The 21,226-nt window shown below is 48.7% G+C and overlaps 2 protein-coding genes across 6 annotated transcripts in view; one reads left to right on the top strand and one right to left on the bottom strand.

Moving 5' to 3' along the window:
- The window catches only part of POC1A (POC1 centriolar protein A), a 100,735-nt gene extending 95,173 nt beyond the window's left edge, over positions 1-5,562 (bottom strand). Inside the window, exon 1 of one of the 4 annotated variants that reach the window (XM_086367731.1) lies at positions 5,410-5,562. The gene's annotated coding sequence lies outside the window, so the exon portion shown is untranslated. Of the gene's footprint in view, positions 1-4,025; positions 4,173-5,409 lie in introns of those variants that run through there. The other 3 variants (XM_086367723.1, XM_086367733.1, XM_086367724.1) reach the window with 3 other exon arrangements.
- A 1,596-nt stretch (positions 5,563-7,158) lies between these two features.
- Positions 7,159-21,213, top strand: ALAS1 (5'-aminolevulinate synthase 1). Of its 2 annotated transcripts, XM_086367714.1 has the most exons (11): positions 7,159-7,311; positions 8,322-8,540; positions 12,301-12,549; positions 13,296-13,445; positions 14,255-14,477; positions 15,331-15,515; positions 16,046-16,225; positions 16,561-16,725; positions 18,638-18,906; positions 19,604-19,766; positions 20,907-21,213. In XM_086367714.1, exons 1-11 carry the CDS (start codon positions 7,170-7,172, stop codon positions 21,065-21,067), a joined length of 2,106 nt encoding a protein of 701 aa, XP_086223840.1. In that variant the 5' UTR covers positions 7,159-7,169; the 3' UTR covers positions 21,068-21,213. The 2 variants fall into 2 exon arrangements, with proteins under 2 accessions (XP_086223840.1, XP_086223841.1); XM_086367715.1 differs by lacking the exon at positions 8,322-8,540.
- The last annotated feature ends 13 nt before the right edge of the window (positions 21,214-21,226 follow it).

The following is a 21,226-nucleotide window of genomic DNA, read 5'->3' as shown; positions in this document are numbered from 1 at the left end:
ACGTAGTAGATGATCGACTGATAAATGTTGAATAAATGAGTGGCATCTTTCTGGAAGGACCCATGAGAACCTAGGAGCAGTAGCAGTATCTTCGGAAAGATCTGGATGAGGGGAATTTGCATTGTTTACCCTGAACCATGCTATTTGCACTTAGGGCATATGCAAATATTATCTATTCAAATAAATAGGGTTTTGCTATTAAAAAAAAGACAAGAATTCAGAGTGTTCATGTCAAAATCTAGATATGAGGCTTTTCTTGAAAAAATGGGAAGCAGGCCTGGCCACAGAGGGCTGTGTTCCTGAGAATGACAAGAGCTGCAGAGAGATGGGGCTGTCCCTGAGCCCAGGGGGTGCAGGGCCCATACTACCCCACCCCATCAGGCCTCTGTGGGGCTCTGTGCTGCTAACCCAGGTCTATGCTGCAAAGAGATGAGCTTGCAAGGTGTGCAGAGTAGGGAGTGGGGCAGAGAAGTCTTCCCCAAGGTGAAGGGGTGGGTATTTAGCCATCACCCCTGGTTGATTTCACTCGTAACGACTCTAAAAGCCACAGCAGGGCCACCACAGTTCGAAGACTGGTGATGGCTGACATGTCACAAGACTGCTAGTCTTGCCCAAGAATCAGTTAACTCAGTACCAGTCAGGCCCCAACAATGCCTCTGGCCTCACCCCCAACTTGGACTTGAGGGCTCTAATTAAACCCAAAGGGAACCCCAGGAGAGAGGGAGTCACCGGAGGCCCCTTGGGCACCTTGACTTGAGGGTCACGGCAAGGAGATGGGTGACAAGGCAAGAACACATTGAGAGAGCTGAGAAGACAGGCCTGGCTCAATTCCTGACTCCAGCTCTGAAACTCTGGACAAGTCACCTCTCCACGCCTCGATTCCCTCGTCCGTAGCTCACACTAACTGTATGCTGTTTCCAGGTGGGGGTGGTGTTTCAGGGAGTCCTCATGTCAGCCTTGGAGAACCACTAAGATACATATTTAGCATAGATGGAAAGGGAGAGAAAGAGAGGTTTATTTTAAGGAACTGACTCACATGACTGTGGTGGCTAGCAAAACTGAAATCTGGAGGGCAGGCCAGGAGGCTGGAAACTCAGGCAGAGTTTCTATATTACTGCTTGCAACAGAAGTCCAGCTCCAGGAAACCTCGGGTTTTCCTCTCAAAGCCTTCACTGACTGCGTTAGGCCCAGTCACGTTACTGTGGACAACCTCCCATACAGTCAGCCTATTGCAGACATTAATCATATGTACAATCATATGTACGTCACAGCCACATCTAGATTGGCGTTTAAACAAACAAGCAATATCACCTAGCCAAGCTGATACATAACATTTAACCACCATATAATGTATTACTTCCTTCTGTGCATGAGGAAAATGAATCTCAGAGAGGCTGTGGCAATTGCTTAAGGCTAAGGAACCCATGGAGGGATGGAGCTGGGAGTGGAACACAAACAAGAGTCTGCCTTCGCTCTGAGAACGGAGCTGCAGAAGGCGGCCCACATCTGAGAATTAAATAGGAAAAGGCACAGAGCTGCCTGGGACCACAATTCAGTAGGGCGGTGGTTGGTCTTTGGGAATCACTGTTAGTCCTGAGAAAGGATGGATGGAATGGTGCGGGAACAGGAGAAGAGGCAGAGAGGAGTATTGCTTCTCCCCATCAGAGATGGGCTCTAGAGTAGAGGGCAGAGAACTACAGCCTCCAGGGTCTCCAAGGAGCAAGGAGAGCAGGGCGGAAGGCAGCCTCCGGCAGGCTGAAAGTCCCAGTGCCAGGCAGCCAAGTCCAGAGCCTCTGACCCAAGTGCAGGGGACAGAGAAGGAGCAGGTGTCACCGGTGCGTGGGGTCAGAATGAAGTCTCGCCTCCTGAGCCTGTGGCTGGCTGCCCAGAGGTTTCTGGAAGTGGATGATTTCCTCTAAGGGTCAGGCTGGGCCGTCTCCTTGGCTGGGCACTCCCATCTGCCCAACCAAACCGGACCAACACCCAGAAGTAGAGAAAGGCTTCCGCGGAGAGCTGAAACCCTTAGACGTAGTCCCAGCCTCGTTCCTCCCAGCTCCCTTAATCTCCCTGGGGTGGGGCACTGGATCAGAGGCCAGCAGGTCAGCCCTGTTCTCCACCTGCTGGCTGTGTAACCTGGGCGAGTTCCTTCACCATCCTGAATTTCTGTCCAGTGTATGTGGCTAATCACTACATGGCCTAGACGGCTTCTTCGTGGGGACCAGGGCCTACATCTGAACAGAGCTGCTACTTGTTCATGGTAGTGCCATCCTCCCAGCCTTCTTACTGCCCAGTCCACCCAGGCCCACTGCTCTCAGCCTTGCTTACTCACTCTCTCCTCCTCCCTCCATTGTCCCAGCTCCCCCCTCTTCTGGTCAGAATGCAGCAAAATAAGGCCTTTAAATGCCTGCACAGCCAGGGAGAAATGAAAGTCCTTGCCTTGGCTGATAATCACACAGCTGGTAACAGTAGGATGACCCCCACCCCACATACCTCCCTTGTCTCCCTCTTGCCTCTAGCCTCCCTCGCCCCCCAATTCCCTCCTCCACACTAGGCTCCTCCAGCCTTCTCTGCGAGACCCTCAGCCTGGCTGTTCCATCAGAGCAGTATCTCCCTGATGCCAGGTCCCAACTCCCAGGTGGGTCCCGTCCTTCCCGCCATCATCCGTCCCTGCCCTGTCCACGCTGGTCACCGTCTGTAACGGTCCCTTTCCTAGGGTGTGTCCTCAGCAGCTCAGGGCAGGGAGAGAGGCTCCTTTGCACTGTGCATCCAGCAGTGGCCAGAGGAGGTGGGCTCAGTCGGGTCCCTTCACTCCACCCTATGTCATCACCCCATCACTGCTCCATCACCTCAGGGGGCCTGCTCAGGCCTGACCTTCAGGCTGGGGCTGGGAGCTGAGGACAAGCTCTGGGGAACCACCTCTGGACCAGTCCGATCCTTCCCCTAGGCCCCCATCCCAGACCCTCCTCCAGAGGCTGAGGGCAAAAGAGCCCAGCATGTGGGCTAGAGAGCCAGGAACCATTACATGTGGTTCCCTTTGCAACCCAAACCTCATCTGCTGTGCGGCCCTGAGCAAGTCCTCTCCCCTCTCTGGGTCTTAGTCACCTGGGCTCTAAAATGGGTTAGGGCTACAGACACACACTCAGATGTCTGCAAGGTCAGACAGCGGTCACTTCTTGGACATCACACATCCTCAGGGTTAGGAACCCACTGGAGGGAGCGCTGGTGGAAAAGTGGAGACAGCAGGTCCTGCCTGGGCCAGCCCAGGGGTTCCAGGCCTGCAGGGTGCTCAAGAGAAGCTAAAAATCCGAGTTTCAGTTTAAAAATCTCCAGGTTGCTACATCTTGCCAACTAACTCACATTTTTATAAGCACTGTGTAGGTCAAACAGAACTTGTCTGGGCCACAGTTTGTGGGTGCTAGGCTGGAAGGTTAGATTCTGGGGTCCTCTGGGGCTCTCTGGGAAGATAAGTGTTGGCTTTTGGGGGCGTTTCTTGCTCTCTTTCAACAAGAGTGCGGGGAGTTGTTCCTTGTGGACCACTCTGACCTGCCTCCTGGAGCATCTGATGGCTTTGCTCCACTGTGGCCCCTTCTCCCCCTAGTCAATAGGAGCCTATCCCCTGCCCCACAGATGGCTTCACAAACCCAGGCCCAGGCCTGCCCCAGGTAAGCCAGAGCCTGGAAGGACCAGAACAAGGCAAGTGGTAGGGGCTTCAGAACCCTCCTGTCCCAGCCAACCCCCAAATTCCTAACATAACTCCTGGGCCCGATCACTATAAACCCTGGAGCTCGTGGTTTCCAGCCCTCCAGGGCAGAGCTGAGCTGTTTCCAGAACCTCTAGCCCCTCTACAAGGCTGGCCCCTCACCCACCATTATTCATATAGGCACCGATACCCAAACGGGCACTGCAGGCCCAAGGCCAAGGCCACACTGAGCATCAGTAGCACAGGCTGAAGGTTTTGCCTGTCTTCAAGACTGTCCCACGTCCACTGGGGTCTCCTCAAGAGGAAGGCTGGCAAGATTTCTCACCTGGCTGGCAGATGTGGAAACTGAGGCCCAGAGGAAAGCACGAAGCTTGCTCAAGGTCCCTGGGCTTCATGATCCTTAGAGAGGGGCCCTGCTAAAAATAGCTCCTCGGACAGTGCAATGGCCCCTGACGGTGAAGATGACGCAGACAGGGGAGTCGGGGAGGCTGGGTCCTAGCGTCATTCCCAGAATGGAGCCTGACCTTGCCTGAACTACGGAGGCTTGGGCTCCCCCGCCCAGGACCAGGGTGGTAAGATGAGTGTTTTACACCACAGCTCTGAGGAGGGAGGCAAGACAGCAGTGAGGCTGGAGAAAAGAGAGGGAAGGAAAAAGCAGAGGCAGGGAGAGGAGAGCAAGAAGGCTGAACTCAGGAGAGGGATCTCAACTCTGTCAAAATGGGGCCCACCCACTGAGACAGAGGGGCACTCTCACTTCACAGATGCATAAACTGAGGCTTAGGGCATGGGGTAATTTGCCCAAGACTCCAAAATCAAAAAGTAGCACATTCAAGATTAGAATTAATAGCTTTAGCCTTTGCCCTTCTAGCAAGGTCTCAGGGACTTCCACGGTGGTCTAGTGGTTAAGAATCCACCTTCCAGGGCTTCCCTGGTGGCTCAGTGGTAAAGAATCTGCCTGCCAATGCAAGAGACGTAGGTTCCATCCCTGGTCTAGGAAGATCCCACATGCCTTGGAGCAACTAAGCCCGTGCACCACCGCCCAGGAGCTGCAACTACCGAGCCTATGTAGTACAGCTTCTGAAATCTGCACGCCCTAGAGCCTGTGCTGTACAACAAGAAAAGCCACTGCAATGAGAAGCCTACACACCACAACTAGAGAGTAGACCTGACACGCTACAAGTAGAAAGAGCCCACGCAGCAATGAAGACCCAGCACAGCCAATAAATAAGAATCTGCCTTCTAATGCAGAGGACATGGGTTCAATTCCTGGTCGGGTAACTCAGATCCCACATGACACAGGACAACTAAGACTGCATGCTGCAATGACGACTTAATGCCATCAAAACTTTTAAAAGTAAATACATAAAGTTCTTAAAAAAAAACAAAAAACAAAAAACAAAACAAGATCTCAATCTGGAAACCACTCGTGCAGCATTTCCCAAGATGTTGCCTCAAGCTACCCTATCCCCACATTATGAGGAGGGAGGCCTGGTTAAGACGCAGATTCCTGGGTCTGATTATTTCAGTCCCATACCGGGAAGCTATTTGGCTCGTTGTGGCCTTTCTCATCTAACTACCTAGCTGCATTCCTGCAGCCCAGCTATTCAAGCTGACTCACACTGCCCTCCAGGACAGAGCTGGGTTTTCCTACTCTATGCCTCACCTACCAGTCTTGCAGTCCCATAGACACCCACCCCTCCAGCCAGTACCTTTCTTCTGGAAGCCTTCCTTGTGGCTGGGATTCCCCTCTCCTCCAGTGCCTGTTGGAGTAATAGCCTTTTCCTCCATCTGGAATTATTTACAACATTCTATTTCACTTTCTGTGGGAGTCTTCTGTTTCCTAACCTTTCCTTCTATTAAACAGGAAATTCCCAGAGGGCTGGAAACTTGTTGGTTTAAACAATTGGCCTCTGAAATCCATGACTTCACCTGACCCTCTGCCAAACACAAGTGGCAAGGCTGGGAGAGCTTTACAAGGAGGAACAGAGCCTTAGAGAGGTTGTGGCCTACCTGAGACCAAACAAGATAGAGCTGAGGTTAGAACCCATGTCCAGCTCTGATATCCAGTTCTTCCAGCTTCTGCTTTGCCTCTGATCACTCCAACAGCCCCACAAGGTAGGCAGAATGGGGATTATGATCCCATTGCTCAGATAGGGAAAGTGAGGCCCAGGGATGGGCAAAGCCCTCAGTACCATGTTTACTCTGTTCTGGCTGCACTTGAGTCTGATCTTTTCACTTACATTCTCTCCAGCTGTTGGGCACTGCACAGGGCCCCTCAGCAGGATGGGACAGAGTTGAGCCCTAGGTTCCCAGGCAAAGCTCTCATCTTGGAGCCCCAAACTGGCCCCAGTGCCACTTCGGACCCTGGTGCCTCCTCTGCAGGTTGACTTCCTTCACCTGTCTGGCAGCTGGCTGGAGACTCAGAGAGAGGCAACTGGGGAGTACTGGACCCACCTTGACCACTATCACTCTAGACTTTGTCCCTCTAATTAACACCTACCTGAGGAAGGAGCTACCTGGGCAGTCCTTTCCTCAGGAGAAGGGGAGAGCAACCCTGAGCCCGGTGCAGGCCCAGCACAACCAAGCCCAAGTTAAGCTGGGAAACGTGTGGAGCAAGGAGGCCATGCTGGCGTTCCTGACAGGGCTTTGTCAAGCTGTACCCTAAAGGTGTGGTCTGGGGGAGACTCAAAGGAGGTAGGGACAGTTCAACTCTGGGAGAAAGCCCTGAGTCACCCAGTTGGTGCCCAGACCGGGTGGCCAGCAAGGGACTTTGGGCAGCCCACAATGGAAAATAACCAATACGTGCCAAACCCAAACTACGGGTCAGACCCCATGCTTCCACCGCCGGCCCCCCTGAGTGTGTAGTGTGTGGGTTCCATCCAGCCCTGTTCCTTGTGCTCCTTCTCTGCATCAGGTTAAGTTCCTTTATCTCAGACCACAAAGTGCAACGGATAGGTCTGCTTCTGCTCTTAGAATCCCTCCCTCCAGGTCCCTGGGAATCACCCCCAGGACCACACCATGCTTAAGTCAGTCCAGTCCCATCTCCTCCGGGAAGCCTCCCCTGTCCCTCCCTTTCCCCCACTCCCACCCACATAAAAACAAGCCTGGGTGAGTCAGATACTGCTTATTACCCTGGTCTGGAACTCCTAGTTTCCTCTCTCTTCTCTATTCCCAAGGTACCTATTTTTAGAGCCGTATTACCCCTCAGTTGCCCTAGAGGTGTCCCCCCCCCCCCGCATCTCTGCCCTTTTATGCCCCACAAATGGTTCTGAAGCACAGGGGTACTTGGTGGGGGGAAGCGGCAAGGTGGTGTGGGATGAAGGTATCCGCTCCTGTACAGCACTGCACTTCATCCCCACTACTGGCAGTCCCAGTTATCCAGTCAAAGTCCAAGGAGCGCCTCCGCGCCTCGCCCCGCCCTGCCCTTTCCGCGGCACGCCTGCGCAGAAGCCGCACTCGTCCACGGCGCATGCGCAGCTGCCCATCTGAGTGTATATTAGGACGACAGGGATCACGGCCTGAGGGTTCTCGCAGACAAGGGCAAGGCTTGGTTCGACGCTTCCACTTGGGTACCTGCGGCCTCCGCCACCTCCGCCGAGTTCCCCGCGCAGGTGAGGGCCCCGCGCTCTGCGTGCGGCGCAGCCGGGGGCAACCCGATCCCCGCGTGCCCTGCCTGCCGGCGCCCCCCTGCCCTAGCCGTTGGGACCCCATCCCCCACCGCACTAATCACCCTCCACCTCGGGGTCAACTTTTTTTGTCCCGATCTCCTACCACATCGGCCCCTTCCGCCATTCCCCATTTAACCGACCACTTTCGAATGGCCATTTGCCATTTAACCGACTGCTTTCGAATCCCTGTCTTAGACACCTTGTTAATCTCGAGTCCTAGACACTTCCTCCCCCACCGCTACCCGTTAACTTCTGGCCTCCCCTGCCCAGGACCACCGCTTTCCGCCAGACCCAAGGCCCTCGTTTTTTAACCCTTGCTTCTTCCCAGTTAGTCCAAGCGGCATTTCCCCTTGTACCCTTGGCCTTCTGTACGCCTCTCCTTTCTCAGTTATGCCCAGTTCATGGAACTGTAGGGGCATACCCTCGGGGAAATCCTGGCCTCAGGAACCCCGGGCTGGACTGGATGCCTTCTTGAGAGTTTTGGGAGTGTGTGGGGACCAGGAGAAGATCAGGATCCCTAAGAGTCCTCTCTGCCTGGATGGATGACAGTGGCTTCTTCCCTGGCCTCACTTCACCACTTGGGTGGGTGCCAAGGTGTCTTGTCTGCACTGTGCATCTTTCTCAAGGAGCCTCTGACTTCCCAAACCTGTTCCTGACTTGTCCCTCATGTCCCAGCCCCTTGGTTATTACTCATCATTATTTACGGTATTTGGTAAAGTAGCTTTGCAGGTGCCTTTTTAAGTAGCTGGGGAATGAAGAAGATGGTGATCTGGGTTGCGTGTGGCCACCACTTCTTAGTCTCTCATCAGCGCTGTCCTTAGACATTTTTGAGTGAGACTCGTTAGTATCCCAGGGTACCCTTGCTACAGACTTCAGGTGACAATCCAGTGACCTTGGGGTGGTATTTGCACAAATATTAACAAGTGTTGGTGTCACTCCTCATCTTTGTGCAGGATCAGTGTACCTCCGGGAGATGGAGACTGTTGTTCGTCGCTGCCCATTCTTATCCCGAGTGCCTCAAGCCTTTCTGCAGAAGGCAGGCAAATCTCTATTGTTCTATGCCCAAAACTGCCCTAAGATGATGGAAATTGGGGCCAAGCCAGCCCCTCGGGCCCTGTCCACTTCAGCAGTACTCTGCCAGCAGGTCACAGAAACCCCTCCAGCTAATGAGAGTAAGTGTCCTTAGCAATGAAGTAGAGGGTGGTGGGATGTCTGCATTCATTACAAGACCCTGGAAGCAGTTCTTGTGCACAGTGCTGACGAGGGTCACGCTGAGGGGGTTACTGTGTGCCAGGCTCAGTTCTTTACATAGATTATCTCATGGAATCATCATCCTAACCCCACAAAGTAGGCACTTTTAGTTTTCACATCTTTAAAGGTGAAACAGTGGCCAGTGTTCCACCTTATGGATTGCATGTTGGTATCTGTTGGGAGTTTGTCAGTGCCTCATTCATGGAAGCCTAAGAATCTAGAATCTTTCTGTAAAGATGGAATCTAGAAGTCTGTAACTTCTAAAGTTGTGATTTTCTTCTTCTTTTTTTTCCTTGCCTTTGCTATGTTGCCTGACCTGTGCCTTTTGCCCTCAACTGCTTTCTCTGTGCTATGCCTTCCCAAATTCCTGCTAATTACTTAGGCAGTCACCCCCCTTTTTTTTTTTAATCACTTGTTTATTTGGCTACACCAAGGTCTTAGTTGCGACATGTGAAATCTAGTTCCCTGACCAGGGATCCATCCCAAGCCTCCGGCACTGGGGAGCAGAGTCTCAGCCACTAGACCATAAGGGAAGTCTGAGTCACTTATCTTATACTTTTATCTTTTTGTCTGGCTCCAGACCATGTGGGCTATTCCAGACTAAACCATCTTCAAAGTCAATTCTGTTAGTTGCTCAGTTGAGTCTGACTCTTTTGTGACCCCATGGGCTATAGCCTGTCACGCTCCTCTGTCCACAGGATTCTCCAGGCAAGAGTACTGGAGTGCTTGCCATTTCCTTCTCCAAGCAGGTTCTGTACCATCTGAGCCACCAGGGAAACCCAGAAAGTCAACTGTGCCTGTGTGCTTTTCAGTTACGTTAGGCTACACTGAGGCATCTAGCAACCCCTGAATCTCACGGGCTTAACACACAAAAGATTTCTATCTTGTTCATACAAGGCAGGTCATCTTGTTCACACTTTGGGTCATCAAGGCCATTTTCTTCTAAGCAGTGACCTGGGGTTCACACTTTGGTGTCCTACAGCTTTACTGCTGAAATAGATGGCTTTTGGGTCACTATTGCATGAGGGGAAAGTGAGAAGGTCTCAAATCAGCTCATCTTTTAAAAACTTCATAACAGTAAATTTCAATTTTGAACAACAATAATCAGTGAGAGCCAATTTTGTTTCACTTGTGTCCCCATTTAGCCGCTGTTAACGGAGAAGGCAATGGCACCCTACTCCAGTACTCTTGCCTGGAAAATCCCATGGACGGAGGAGCCTGGTGGGCTGCAGTCCATGGGGTTGCTAAGAGTCAGACACGACTGAGCGACTTCACTTTCACTTTCACTCCCACTGTACTATTTTGAAACTGGTTCCAGAAATCTCCTCTGTAAATATCAGTATTGTACCTTTAAAAGATATGAGTTCTAAACCCACCATCACAGTACCATTATCACATCTAAAAGATGATGCAGTTTCCTAATGTCATCAGATACTCACTGATCCCCACCAGCTCTTGGGTATTTTAGCCAGGAAGCAACATATAACAGCTATTGGCCAGAACTAGTAACAGAGCTCCAAATAAATGCAAGCATGCTGTCCTTATTCTTTTACTTTTTTTTTTTTTTTTTACTGTGGCCAAGTACATATAAAACTTCCCATTGCAACCACTTTTAAGTATACAGTGGTATTAAGTATATTCATATTGTTCTGCAGCCATCACCACCATGCAATGTCCAGAACTCTTTTCAGTGTCCCAGACTGAAACTCTGTGGCAACTCAATCCTAACTCCCCCCGCCCCCATTTTCCTCCCCCAGGCCCTGGCAGACATGATTGAACTTTCTCTGACTTTGACTACTCTAGAAATGTCACTTAAGTGGAATCATACAGAATTTGTTAAAGTAGTAATTTTTCAACACATATATCTTTGTATATTAATTTTAAAATTTTGTTTTTAAGAAAGAGATCAGAGATTTAGTTCTAGTCTTTTCCAGGAGAGAATTCAACTTTTCAGATTCCACTTAATTCTGGGGAATAATTTACCCTACTGGCTTGTTAGGTATGTTCTTTGAGTGTGAACTTGTAAGAAAAGAATGTTTTTTTCTTTTAGTAGAAAGGATTTAATCCTTTGTAGGATTTTTTTTTCCTCCTTACCATTGTTTAGGAATTAGTTATGGCTTTTTTTAACTGAACAATCAAAACCCTGTTTTACCAGTCTCTTAACAATAGATTCCTCTTGTATTCCTGGTTGAGTAAAATGTGACTTGTCCACTTGATAGATTATTATGTAACCATCCCAGATGATACTCAAAATATTTACTAGCTTACATAGATCTTTATAATGAAAAGGGCATATTAAAACAAGCATACAGGTGGCTCAGCTGGTAAAGAATCTGCCTGCAGTGGGGGAGACCTGAGTTCGATCCCTGGGTTGGGAAGATCCGCTGGAGAAGGGAACAGCTACCCACTTCAGTATTCTGGCCAGAAATCCATGGACTACGTAGTCCATGGGGTCACAAAGAGTCAGACATGACTAGGCGACTTTCACTTCAACAACATACAGAAAAAGTAAAACTTTTTCTAAACCTGTACAAAAGGGGAAAAGACAGTTAATATGCCAAGTTGTCTGCAGTGGTTATGGCAGGGGGTTGTTTGTTTTCTGGTTTTCTGGTGTTTTTGTTTTGCCACACTGCAAAGCATGTGCAACTTCCCCAACCAGGGACCTGTGCCCCCTGTAGTAGAATTGTGGAGTCTTAGCCACTAGACCACCAGGGAAGTCCTGAAATGGTTATTATTTTTTTTTTAATGGTTATATTTTGAATGATAGAACTCGGTTTTTCTAGACTTCCTACAATGAATATGTATTTAATGACTCTTACAGTGAATGAAATGAACTTGAAAGCAATTTTTTTGGCCATGCCACATGGCATACGAGATCATAGTTCCCTGATCAGGGATTGAACCTGTGCCCTCCTGTAATGGAAATGCAGAGTCCTAACCACTGGACTGCCAGGAAAGTCCCATTTCTGGGTGTTTTTTTTTTTACTTTCCTTTTAGAAGATTTTGATAAAAACTATATTACTGTATGGAGACATCTTACCCAAGTTATAGGAGAGCCTGGCCTATGACTCACAGGAATATCCCAGGATGATGAAGAAAGACTTCCAGAAGGAAGATGAACACATTTGCTCAAGGAGAGAGGGAAGTTTAGGAAATTAATTCCCAGCCAACTGTGTTAAGTCATGAACTTCTTTGAGCCATTTAGAGAAAACTGATGGTTTATATGTTAAGCAACAGCACGCTTTTGGTCAAGAATCTAAACCAATGTTTTTGGTCTAGAAAATATTAGTAGAGAAAAAGCTGTATGACTATTTCCAATTACTTCAAGAGTGTGTCCTCTCATGAAATATGCTGAGTGTACTTGGGGCAGATTTACTGAAAATAATCCAGCTCAAGAATGCAGGGCCGTTTAGAACTAGAAAGTACTACTTTGGGGATTGATAAGTGACAGGTACTGTGGGTTTGAGCAGTAGGTGGACTGTGCCAGTTAACTCTTCACAGGAGCATTGTTTCCAGTGAGACAGATGAGAAAGCAGTTGAATTTGCAGAACCCAGGTGTCTGGATCCTGAGGTAGAGGAAGTATAAAGTGTGTCTTCGAGGCAACAAGAGAAAGAAACAAGTGGGCTTCTGTGTCCCGAGCAGCCAGATCCGATGCTTCAGTTTTTCCGTTTCCCCCTCAGAGGACAAAGCCACCAAAGCCGAAGTGCAGCAGGCTCCTGATGGATCCCAGCAGGCTCCTGATGGGTCCCAGCAGACTGCAGATGGCACGCAGCTTCCGTCTGGACACCCTTCCCTCGCCTCGAGCCAGGGCACTGGGAGCAAATGCCCTTTCCTGGCAGCCGAGATGAGCCAGGGCGGCAGCAGTGTCTTCCGCAAAGCCAGCCTGGCGCTTCAGGAAGATGTGCAGGAGATGCATGCCGTGAGGGAAGGTAAACTGACAGGGACCCTCACAAGAGTGAAGAGGCCCTTCGGCTCCTCCAGACCCTCAGATTTGTCTGAGCTATTACTAGGGGAGTTTTTGTGTCCGCATCTTCCTCTTTTAGGGCCAAGGAGAAAGGTCATCCAGATAGGGGACTGTGTGGTAAATGTGGGAGTTTCTTTACTCTTTGTGTTGTGTAGGGTGTGACCAGCTTTTACAGTAACTAATTTCTGAAAATACCCCGCAGGCATAAACTGTTAACTGGTTGCCCTGTGTTTCTTTCCCATCATCTGGTGGGATAAAAGGGAAAAAACAGTGTAACTACAATTAGTGCTGGTCTTAGGACTCCCAAGGTAGCCTTTATTCCATTTGCGGCTGTATCCATGGAACACACACGGTCCCCAAGAAACCTCACCAGCAGAAATGATCAAATGGCTGGAATTGTTTTCTATAAAGAAAATTGTCTCAGTTAGGGTTGGGGGGGGTGCAGTGGGGAAGGCATACTAACCAGCCAGGGGGCAAAAAAAAAAAGCTTCAGAGTTTAATGTTCCTCAAAGCTGGCTGGTAGCTCTGAAAACAAAATCAAACAGTAACTACAGAAGAGAGGCTTCATATATTCAGTTACATCTCACTTTGGTTATGATGGGCTATTTTTGTGAACTAGGCAGTAAGCCATTTTTGACAATATGTCTGGAAGGTATTGTGGACTCAGAATAGAACACTGATCCCCTGTGCCTCTTGTTACTTGTTTTCCAGAGGTTGCCCAAACTTCAGTGAATCCCAGTGTGATTAACGTGAAGACCGAAGGAGGGGAGCTGAATGGACTGTTGAAGAACTTTCAGGATATCATGCGAAAGCAACGACCAGAAAGAGTGTCCCACCTTCTTCAAGATAACTTGCCAAAATGTAAGTCTCCTTGATATTTGCCTAGTGGAAGACCGTTTATAACTTAAACATACATCAGATTAAACATACAATTGCATGGTGAGTTGAGGATTAAAAACCATGTCCCTGGGACTTCCCTGGTGGTCCAGTGGTTAGGACTTAGCACTCCAAAGGCAGGGGACCCAAGTTGTATCCCTGGTCAGGTAACTAGATCTCACACGCCGCAACTGAAGATCCCTCATACCACAATGGAAGATTCTGCATGCCACAAGTATTAATAAGACCCAGTGCAGCCAAATTAATTAAAAAAAAACCATGCCCCTTGCTTGATTCAGGTGGGTGCTCTTGACTATAGTAAATGCCAGTCCTGTTGAGAGCCTGCATCCTCTCTCTTAGCACCTACTGTCTGCTCACGGAAAGTGAAAAGTGAAAGTCGCTCAGTCGTGTCCTACTCTTTGCAACTCCATGGAGTATACAGTCCATGGAGTCCTCCAGACCATTATACGGGAGTGGGTAGCCTTTCCCTTCTCCAGGAGATCTTCCTGACTCATGAATTAAACCGGGGTCTCCTGCATTACAGGAGGATTCTTTACCAACTGAGCTATCGAGTGGGGATTATGTTAAATGCTTGGCACATACAGTGTCCTTTGAGACACATACAGTCTTAAGATGAGGGCATCAAGAAACTTGCCCAGATGAGTACTTCCTTCAGTTGTCCAGAGCCTCCCTACTGCCCAGTGACCGAGCTGGGATGGGAACCCAGGTCTTCCACCAAAGCCTAGATGTGCTTTTTAACCATCAGATTGTACCGTCTTTTGTTTGGTTTTTAGCTGTTTGCACTTTTCAGTATGATCGTTTCTTTGAGAAGAAAATTGATGAGAAAAAAAATGACCATAGCTATCGAGTTTTCAAAACTGTGAACCGGAAGGCGCAATGCTTCCCCATGGCAGATGACTATTCGGACTCTCTCATCAGCAAAAAGCAGGTGTCTGTCTGGTGTAGCAATGACTACCTAGGAATGAGTCGCCACCCACGGGTGTGTGGAGCCGTCATGTAAGTAGCTCTCAGCTTTCAGATACCACTGGCATGAGCATGACTTAGCAACACACTGATAATTTACAGGGATTGGATCTTTTATAGGGGAAAATTTTAAAAGCTAAATTTTTAGCCTTTAAAAACATGTACACATTAATTTTAGAGAACTCTAAAGTGTAAGTAGTTGATGGAGCCCCTCTTTGTGCAAGGGTTCAAGTTTATGCGCTTGTTGACTATATGTCTGCTCACTTCCTACTTCTCCATAAGCAAGGACCCCTCTTACACCAAGCAGTCTTGCACATACGTGCCCTACCTTGTAGGTGTGGATGGAGAAATACAAATTGAGCAGCAGGGGATGGTACAGCCCGTCATTCATGTCCTTCAGGAGGTTTGCCATGGTTAAGGACACCTGAGAGAGTTGCTGGCCAAATTCCGCAAGGAGGCTTGCCAGAGAGAGCCCAGTCTGAGGTTTAGTAATAGAGACAGCCTAAGATTATGGGACTGGTTCGCAGAGGGTATAACCGACACTCAGTCAAGATGTCCCTCTAGAGCCTGAGGTCATGTTATTGGAGAAAGAGATGTTTGTCAGAGAAAAGAAACCTTCGTAAATTAACTAAACTCCACTAAGACTGGTAAGTGGACACTTGCTCTTGATCCCCCCAGAGGCATCATCACCCTGATGTTGAGACTTTCTCCCACCCAGTCTAGACAGGAAGTGGTTGAAACTCCTGGCCCCATATTCACAGGGCAAGAAGCGCTACATCAACATCAGTTTGAGTCTCCTGGATTCTATCGGGAGGAACTGTTCTTATAGTATTCAGAACCATGAGATTTATTTTCTGTTTGCCTTTTTTTTTTTTTTTTTAAAAAGAGACACTTTGAAACAGCATGGTACTGGAGCAGGGGGTACTAGAAATATTTCTGGAACTAGTAAATTCCACGTGGACCTGGAGCAGGAGCTGGCTGACCTCCATGGAAAAGATGCTGCGCTCTTGTTCTCCTCATGCTTTGTGGCCAATGACTCGACCCTCTTCACTCTGGCTAAGATGATGCCAGGTAGGAAGCCTGCTGTGGGTGCCTTAGAACTGTCTGGGTTTCTTAGTAATAACAGGAAGATGACAAAAAAGACTTACCGAAACCATTCAAGAGATACGCTAGGAACTTATAAACTGAGTTAACACTTCACGAAGTGTTACATTCTGAGTTCCAGTGGAGCAGGATAACAATGAAGAATCAGACTTGCAGGGCTTGTCCTTACAGTAATTGCTTCCAGTGTGCTTTGTATTCCAAGAAAATCTTTTGGAGAATTCTCTTAATCATGTGTAGTTATCTTTTGATTGAGTTTGGAGTGAGGCAGCCAGATTTAAAAGGAGATTAACTGTGTGCCACTGGGTTATTTTATATCTTTGGGCCTTCTCAGAGGAGAAGCACTAGTTAGTTATTTTGCCAAAAAGAAACTGGCATGCAGGGTCTTTTTCCTACGGGGCAAAGTAGCATTTTCAGGGCCAAGTCTGTTGTCCTTGACTGTTGAGAAAATAATATGGCTTTGGTACAGATGGCAATAAAGCGCATTTTTGTCTTGTTAGGCTGTGAGATTTACTCTGACGCTGGGAACCATGCCTCCATGATCCAAGGGATTCGAAACAGTGGAGTGCCAAAGTACATCTTCCGCCACAACGATGTCAGCCACCTCCGGGAACTGCTGCAGAGGTCCGACCCTGCCGTCCCCAAGATTGTCGCCTTTGAAACTGTCCACTCAATGGACGGTAAGTCTATCTAGAGGCCAGCCTGAAAACTTTTAATGAAAACAGGGCCTGAACTTAAAAGCGTGATGTTATTTTTGTAGTTTCTTTTCTTTTCACTTTCTGCCAGGATTTTGTAGTTGGGGGACACCGTATAGATTTGGGTGATTGTAGGTAGATATTCTACTTTGGCTTTTACTAAGCTCCAAATCTCCAAACAGTCCAGAAACTGGGGGAAGTTCATTGCTTTCCCCATATTAAAAATATCTTAGAAGGTAAGTTATTGTGTTCTAATCCTTACCAAAACGGAAATCTGTGACACAGCAAGTGCTTCAGCATGGTCTGTGGTCTCTCCTCAGGGGCAGTGTGCCCGCTGGAAGAGCTGTGTGACGTGGCCCACGAGTTTGGAGCAATCACCTTCGTGGATGAGGTCCACGCAGTGGGGCTCTACGGGCTGCAAGGCGGAGGGATTGGCGATCGGGATGGAGTTATGCCAAAAATGGACATCATTTCTGGAACACTTGGTATGTATACTCTGCACAGTCTGTAATCCATACTAAAATTAAATTCTGACTCAGTGGTAAAGAATCCACCTGCCAATGCAGGAGATGAGAGTTCCATCCCTAGGTCAGAAAGATCCCCTAGAGGAGGAAATGGCAACCCACTCCAGTATTCTTGCCTAGGAAATCCCATGGACAGAGGAGCCTGGGGACTAGTCTATGGGGTTGCAAAAGAGTCGGACAAAATTTAGCAACTAAACAACAAAACCAAGGACTGCTGGTCTAATGGGTCAGGTGAGGAGATGGTCTGATAGCATCTAAAGCCTGGGTCATTTTTTTGAGCAAGTTTTCATTTTCTCAGTGAGTGGCACAGCTTAGCAGAATCCCTTGAATCATGGAGGCCTGGCCAGCAGAATCAAAGTAAATCTCATAGCCTAACATGACGGAAGTACCATTTGTTGCCCCCTGAGCTCATTCCAAACATAGTTGTGGGTCTAGGTATACACCGTGACAATAGCTTTTACTCTCTCTACATCAGATTGTTCCCTTATATTAAAAAGAAATAAAAAGGAAGAATTTTAGTGCTGTTCTCCTGGAGCTACAGGTTCAGGTGCTGGGTTGTGAAGCTGAGCTCTGTCTCTAGCACATGGGAACAGTCCAGTTCACCCAGTGTCTTTGTATATCCTCTGCTCCTCCTAGTTGAGAGGCAGCGTCTCTTGGAGCAACTCCAGACTCCATAGCCATGCTGCCTGCTGGGTGTAAGTCTTGCCTGTGTAACTCACTATCGGTGTGACCTTGGATTGGTGGTTAACTTCTCTGTGCCTCAGTTTCCTCATGGAGGTAACAGCAGACCCCTACCTCAGTTTGAAGAATATAAGTGAACAGTATACAGACAATTACTACAGGCCTTCTCTTCGTCTATGAAATAAAAACATCATCTATACAAATTTGAGAATTTCAGAAGTTAGTAAAGCAGTTGGAGACACACGCAGTGGCTGGCTGATGCCACTTTACGGTCTGCACTGGTAAAGGAATGGCAAGCAAAAAAGAGTGTCCTTCAGCCCTGTCAAGGGGCATGAGAACGTTGTGCAGACCAGGAGAGCCTGGGGCTCTTGGGGCAGAGCCCTGCCGGAGAACTCTTGTTCAAGTGTCCTGTCCTGATTCCAGCTGCCCTTTTCTTGTAAAGAGCTCCCATGACGTGGGCCTTTTGAAGGTATGGTCCCTGAGAGATGAAAAGGGCTGGAGAGAAAAATTTTCCATTGTGACATCTTATACCAGTCCAATCATGTGTGGGGTTGAAGCAAGAATGTTAATTACAGAACATAATATTTAAGATTGAGGAGGACTCTTCTGGAGCCCTTAATCTTGAAACCTGAGATCCTGATTATATAAGGGAACTCAAGAAGAAGGAAAAATGAGGCCAGCCCTAAATCAACCATAACAGGGTCTGAGTTTTCCTTGTTGGAGTTTTGTGATTACTTAAGTAGAAATTAATACCGGTCCTGCCAAAACAAGTTAGTGTCTTTAGCTGGCTGACATTCTGGCCTGAAGGGTAACACTCACAGTGAGCACCCAGCTGGACCCTGTCCAGAGCAGGCGCAGTGCAGAATGCGGGGGATGCAGCCGACCTGGGTGGGCAGGGAGGACAGAGGGAGGTGGCACTTGGTGTTAGGCGTGCTGGGACCAGCCGCTGGTGCAACACCTAGTCTGGAGACCTGCGCTTTGATCCTGGTCAGACACCAGCTTGGCCATTTGATTTTGGGCAAGACCCTTTTGTAACAGTCAGCTTTTTCCCTTTTGGAAATGGGCTGCTGTCCCTTGATTTCAGTCTTAGGACAAACAAAGGAGAGAGAGAAGAGTAAGTGTTCTGAGGGTCTGCAGCGCCTGGCTGTGCACATTTAGGGCAGTCGCTGTAATAAATGAACCTGTCTCCTAGGCAAAGCCATTGGCTGCGTTGGAGGGTACATCGCCAGCACGAGTTCCCTGATCGACACCGTCCGGTCCTACGCAGCGGGCTTCATTTTCACCACCTCCCTGCCGCCCATGCTGCTGGCTGGAGCACTGGAGTCTGTGCGGATCCTGAGGAGCACTGAGGGCCGAACACTTCGCCGCCAACACCAGCGCAACGTGAAGCTCATGAGGCAGATGCTGATGGACGCTGGCCTGCCAGTGGTCCACTGCCCCAGTCACATCATCCCCGTCCGGGTAATGGCCTGTCTGTGACTCACTTGCTGGGGGCTGGACCTCTGCACGTGACCAGGAGATGTTCTGGTTCACGCCTTCCTGAACTTGGGCTGGGCAGGGTGACTGTTGGGGCCAAGGGCTGTAGCCAGTGGCTGTCTGCCATGTTTCTGCCTTTGGCTGACTTCACAATGAGAATGAAGCCTTTGAGCCCAGCAGGCTGGAGGTTCCTTCTCCAGCGCACTAGCCTTGACAGGGTAAACACAGAGCTTGAGTCTGGGAAGCTCTGGAAGCCGGAGCTTGGCTAGCTGTGAAGTATGGCTTTTTATTCATTTCATTGTGATACAGGTCTTGCTCTGCCTGCTACAAAGGGCAGCCCTGTTGGCGTCACAGTTGAATTCGTCTGAGTAACAGAGCTGGCATCACCAAAGCTTCCTTCATCCCCAGGGTGCACACACCCCCTGCCATCACAATAGGCTCATGGGAGCTCCCACTACCCCCCTTTGAAGCCTAGGAGGGAGATCAGTGTGAAAGTTACTTCTACTATGGTTTCAGTTCTCTGATCTGTGGTGAACAGCCCTTTAAACTGCAGGTGTCGGGGCAGCACTCTGCCTTTCTGCCAGGCTTGTATGTGCAGGTCGAGCCCAAGCCACTTGGACATGCATGTGACTAGTCTCTGCTGTCTGGTTCCAGCCTTATCTTCTGTTATTATCAATCTTAGGTGGCAGATGCTGCTAAAAACACGGAGGTCTGTGATGAACTAATGACTAGACATAATATCTATGTCCAAGCGATCAATTACCCCACAGTGCCCCGGGGTGAGGAGCTGCTGCGCATCGCCCCCACGCCCCACCACACGCCGCAGATGATGAGCTACTTTGTGGGTGAGTAGCCAGGGAGCTGCCAGAGCCCCTCGGGAGAGTGGCATGAAGCTATCTGCAGCATTTATAATTCAAGCCATTCAGATTTGCCTTTTTCCAAGTAATCAAGAATTCTCAGGTGGTACAGAAGGGTGAAAGACGTTTAGTCGTTTGTTCCACTTCATTGGAAGCACTGAGGGAGCCTGCTATCCGCTCATTGTCCCCATCCATGCCTCTGTCTGTGTGACTCAGGGACCCCCAGTGGTGACTGCTGCAGGAGAGATGCCTCTGACCGCCTAAGCCTGCCCAGGCCTCCAGAGCTCAGCTCTGCACTTCTCTTTTCCCTGAAAACCGACTACACACCTAACCCCTTCTGTTCTCATAGTTGTGTGTAACCCAGGCCTTTCCCCTGTGTCCACCTGAAGGCAGAGACTGAACGGGCTGCCCATAGCTGCCTCTGCCTCGGAGGTGTGTTGCCCTCCTGAGCCTCCACCGCCACCCACGGTGGTTTCCCTGCCTCCAGCCTTTAGGGCTACTCTGCAAGGAATGATCCGTTCCACACAGTGGAGCCATGTGGGAGCAACTTCTTCTCTGAAGGGTGTAAAGTAAAGCCAGACCTGGGTTTTCTCTATTTTTTAAGTAACAGCCTATTAAGATAGAATTCATATAAAACAATTTCTAACCTTCAAATTACATAATTCAGTGGTTTTTAAGTAATGTTGTGCAACCGTCAGCACTCTGATGCCAGAATGTTTTTATCACCTCAGAGAGAAACTTTACACCACTTCGCAGCCACATCCCAGCCTTGATCTACTTTTTGTCTGTGGACTTGCCTATACATAACATTTTATATAAATGGAATCGTACAATATATGGCCCTTTATGCCTGGCTTATTTCACAGCACAGTGTGTTCAAGGTTTCATCTACGTTGTAGCTTGAATCAGCACTTCATTCCTACCAAATAATTTTCCTCAGTACAGATACACCACATTTTGTTTATCCATCAATTGGTGGATGTTTGGGTTGTCTCCACTTTTTGATTATTATGAAAAAGAAAAGAATGCTGCTGTGAACTCTTGCATACAAGTTATTATTGGGGACATATATTTCCATTTGTCCTGGGTATGTACTTCCTCTAATTTTAAAAAACTTGCCCCTCACAGATAACCTGCTGGCCACGTGGAAGCGAGTTGGGCTGGAACTCAAGCCACATTCCTCAGCCGAGTGCAACTTCTGCAGGAGGCCACTGCATTTTGAAATGATGAGTGAAAGAGAGAAATCCTACTTCTCTGGTATGAGCAAGCTGGTGTCTGCTCAGGCCTGAATGTGCTGTGCCCTAAGTTACTCCACCTACCCCAAGTCACGTATCCACGTAGTCCCTGCACAGTTGTCTTTGTATGTGAATTAAATTATATTGATTTTAATCTATGGTAAACATGTAGTCCAGAAAATAAATTCTTGTCTAAATCAGGGTTCCTCTTTT

This window comes from Bos grunniens, chromosome 22, assembly GCF_055505025.1.
Source record: "Bos grunniens cultivar Pamir isolate PY7600 chromosome 22, Bosgru_T2T1.0, whole genome shotgun sequence".
In the NCBI taxonomy this organism is placed as follows: Eukaryota; Metazoa; Chordata; class Mammalia; order Artiodactyla; family Bovidae; genus Bos; species Bos grunniens.
This window is presented reverse-complemented; position numbering and strand designations above follow the sequence as displayed.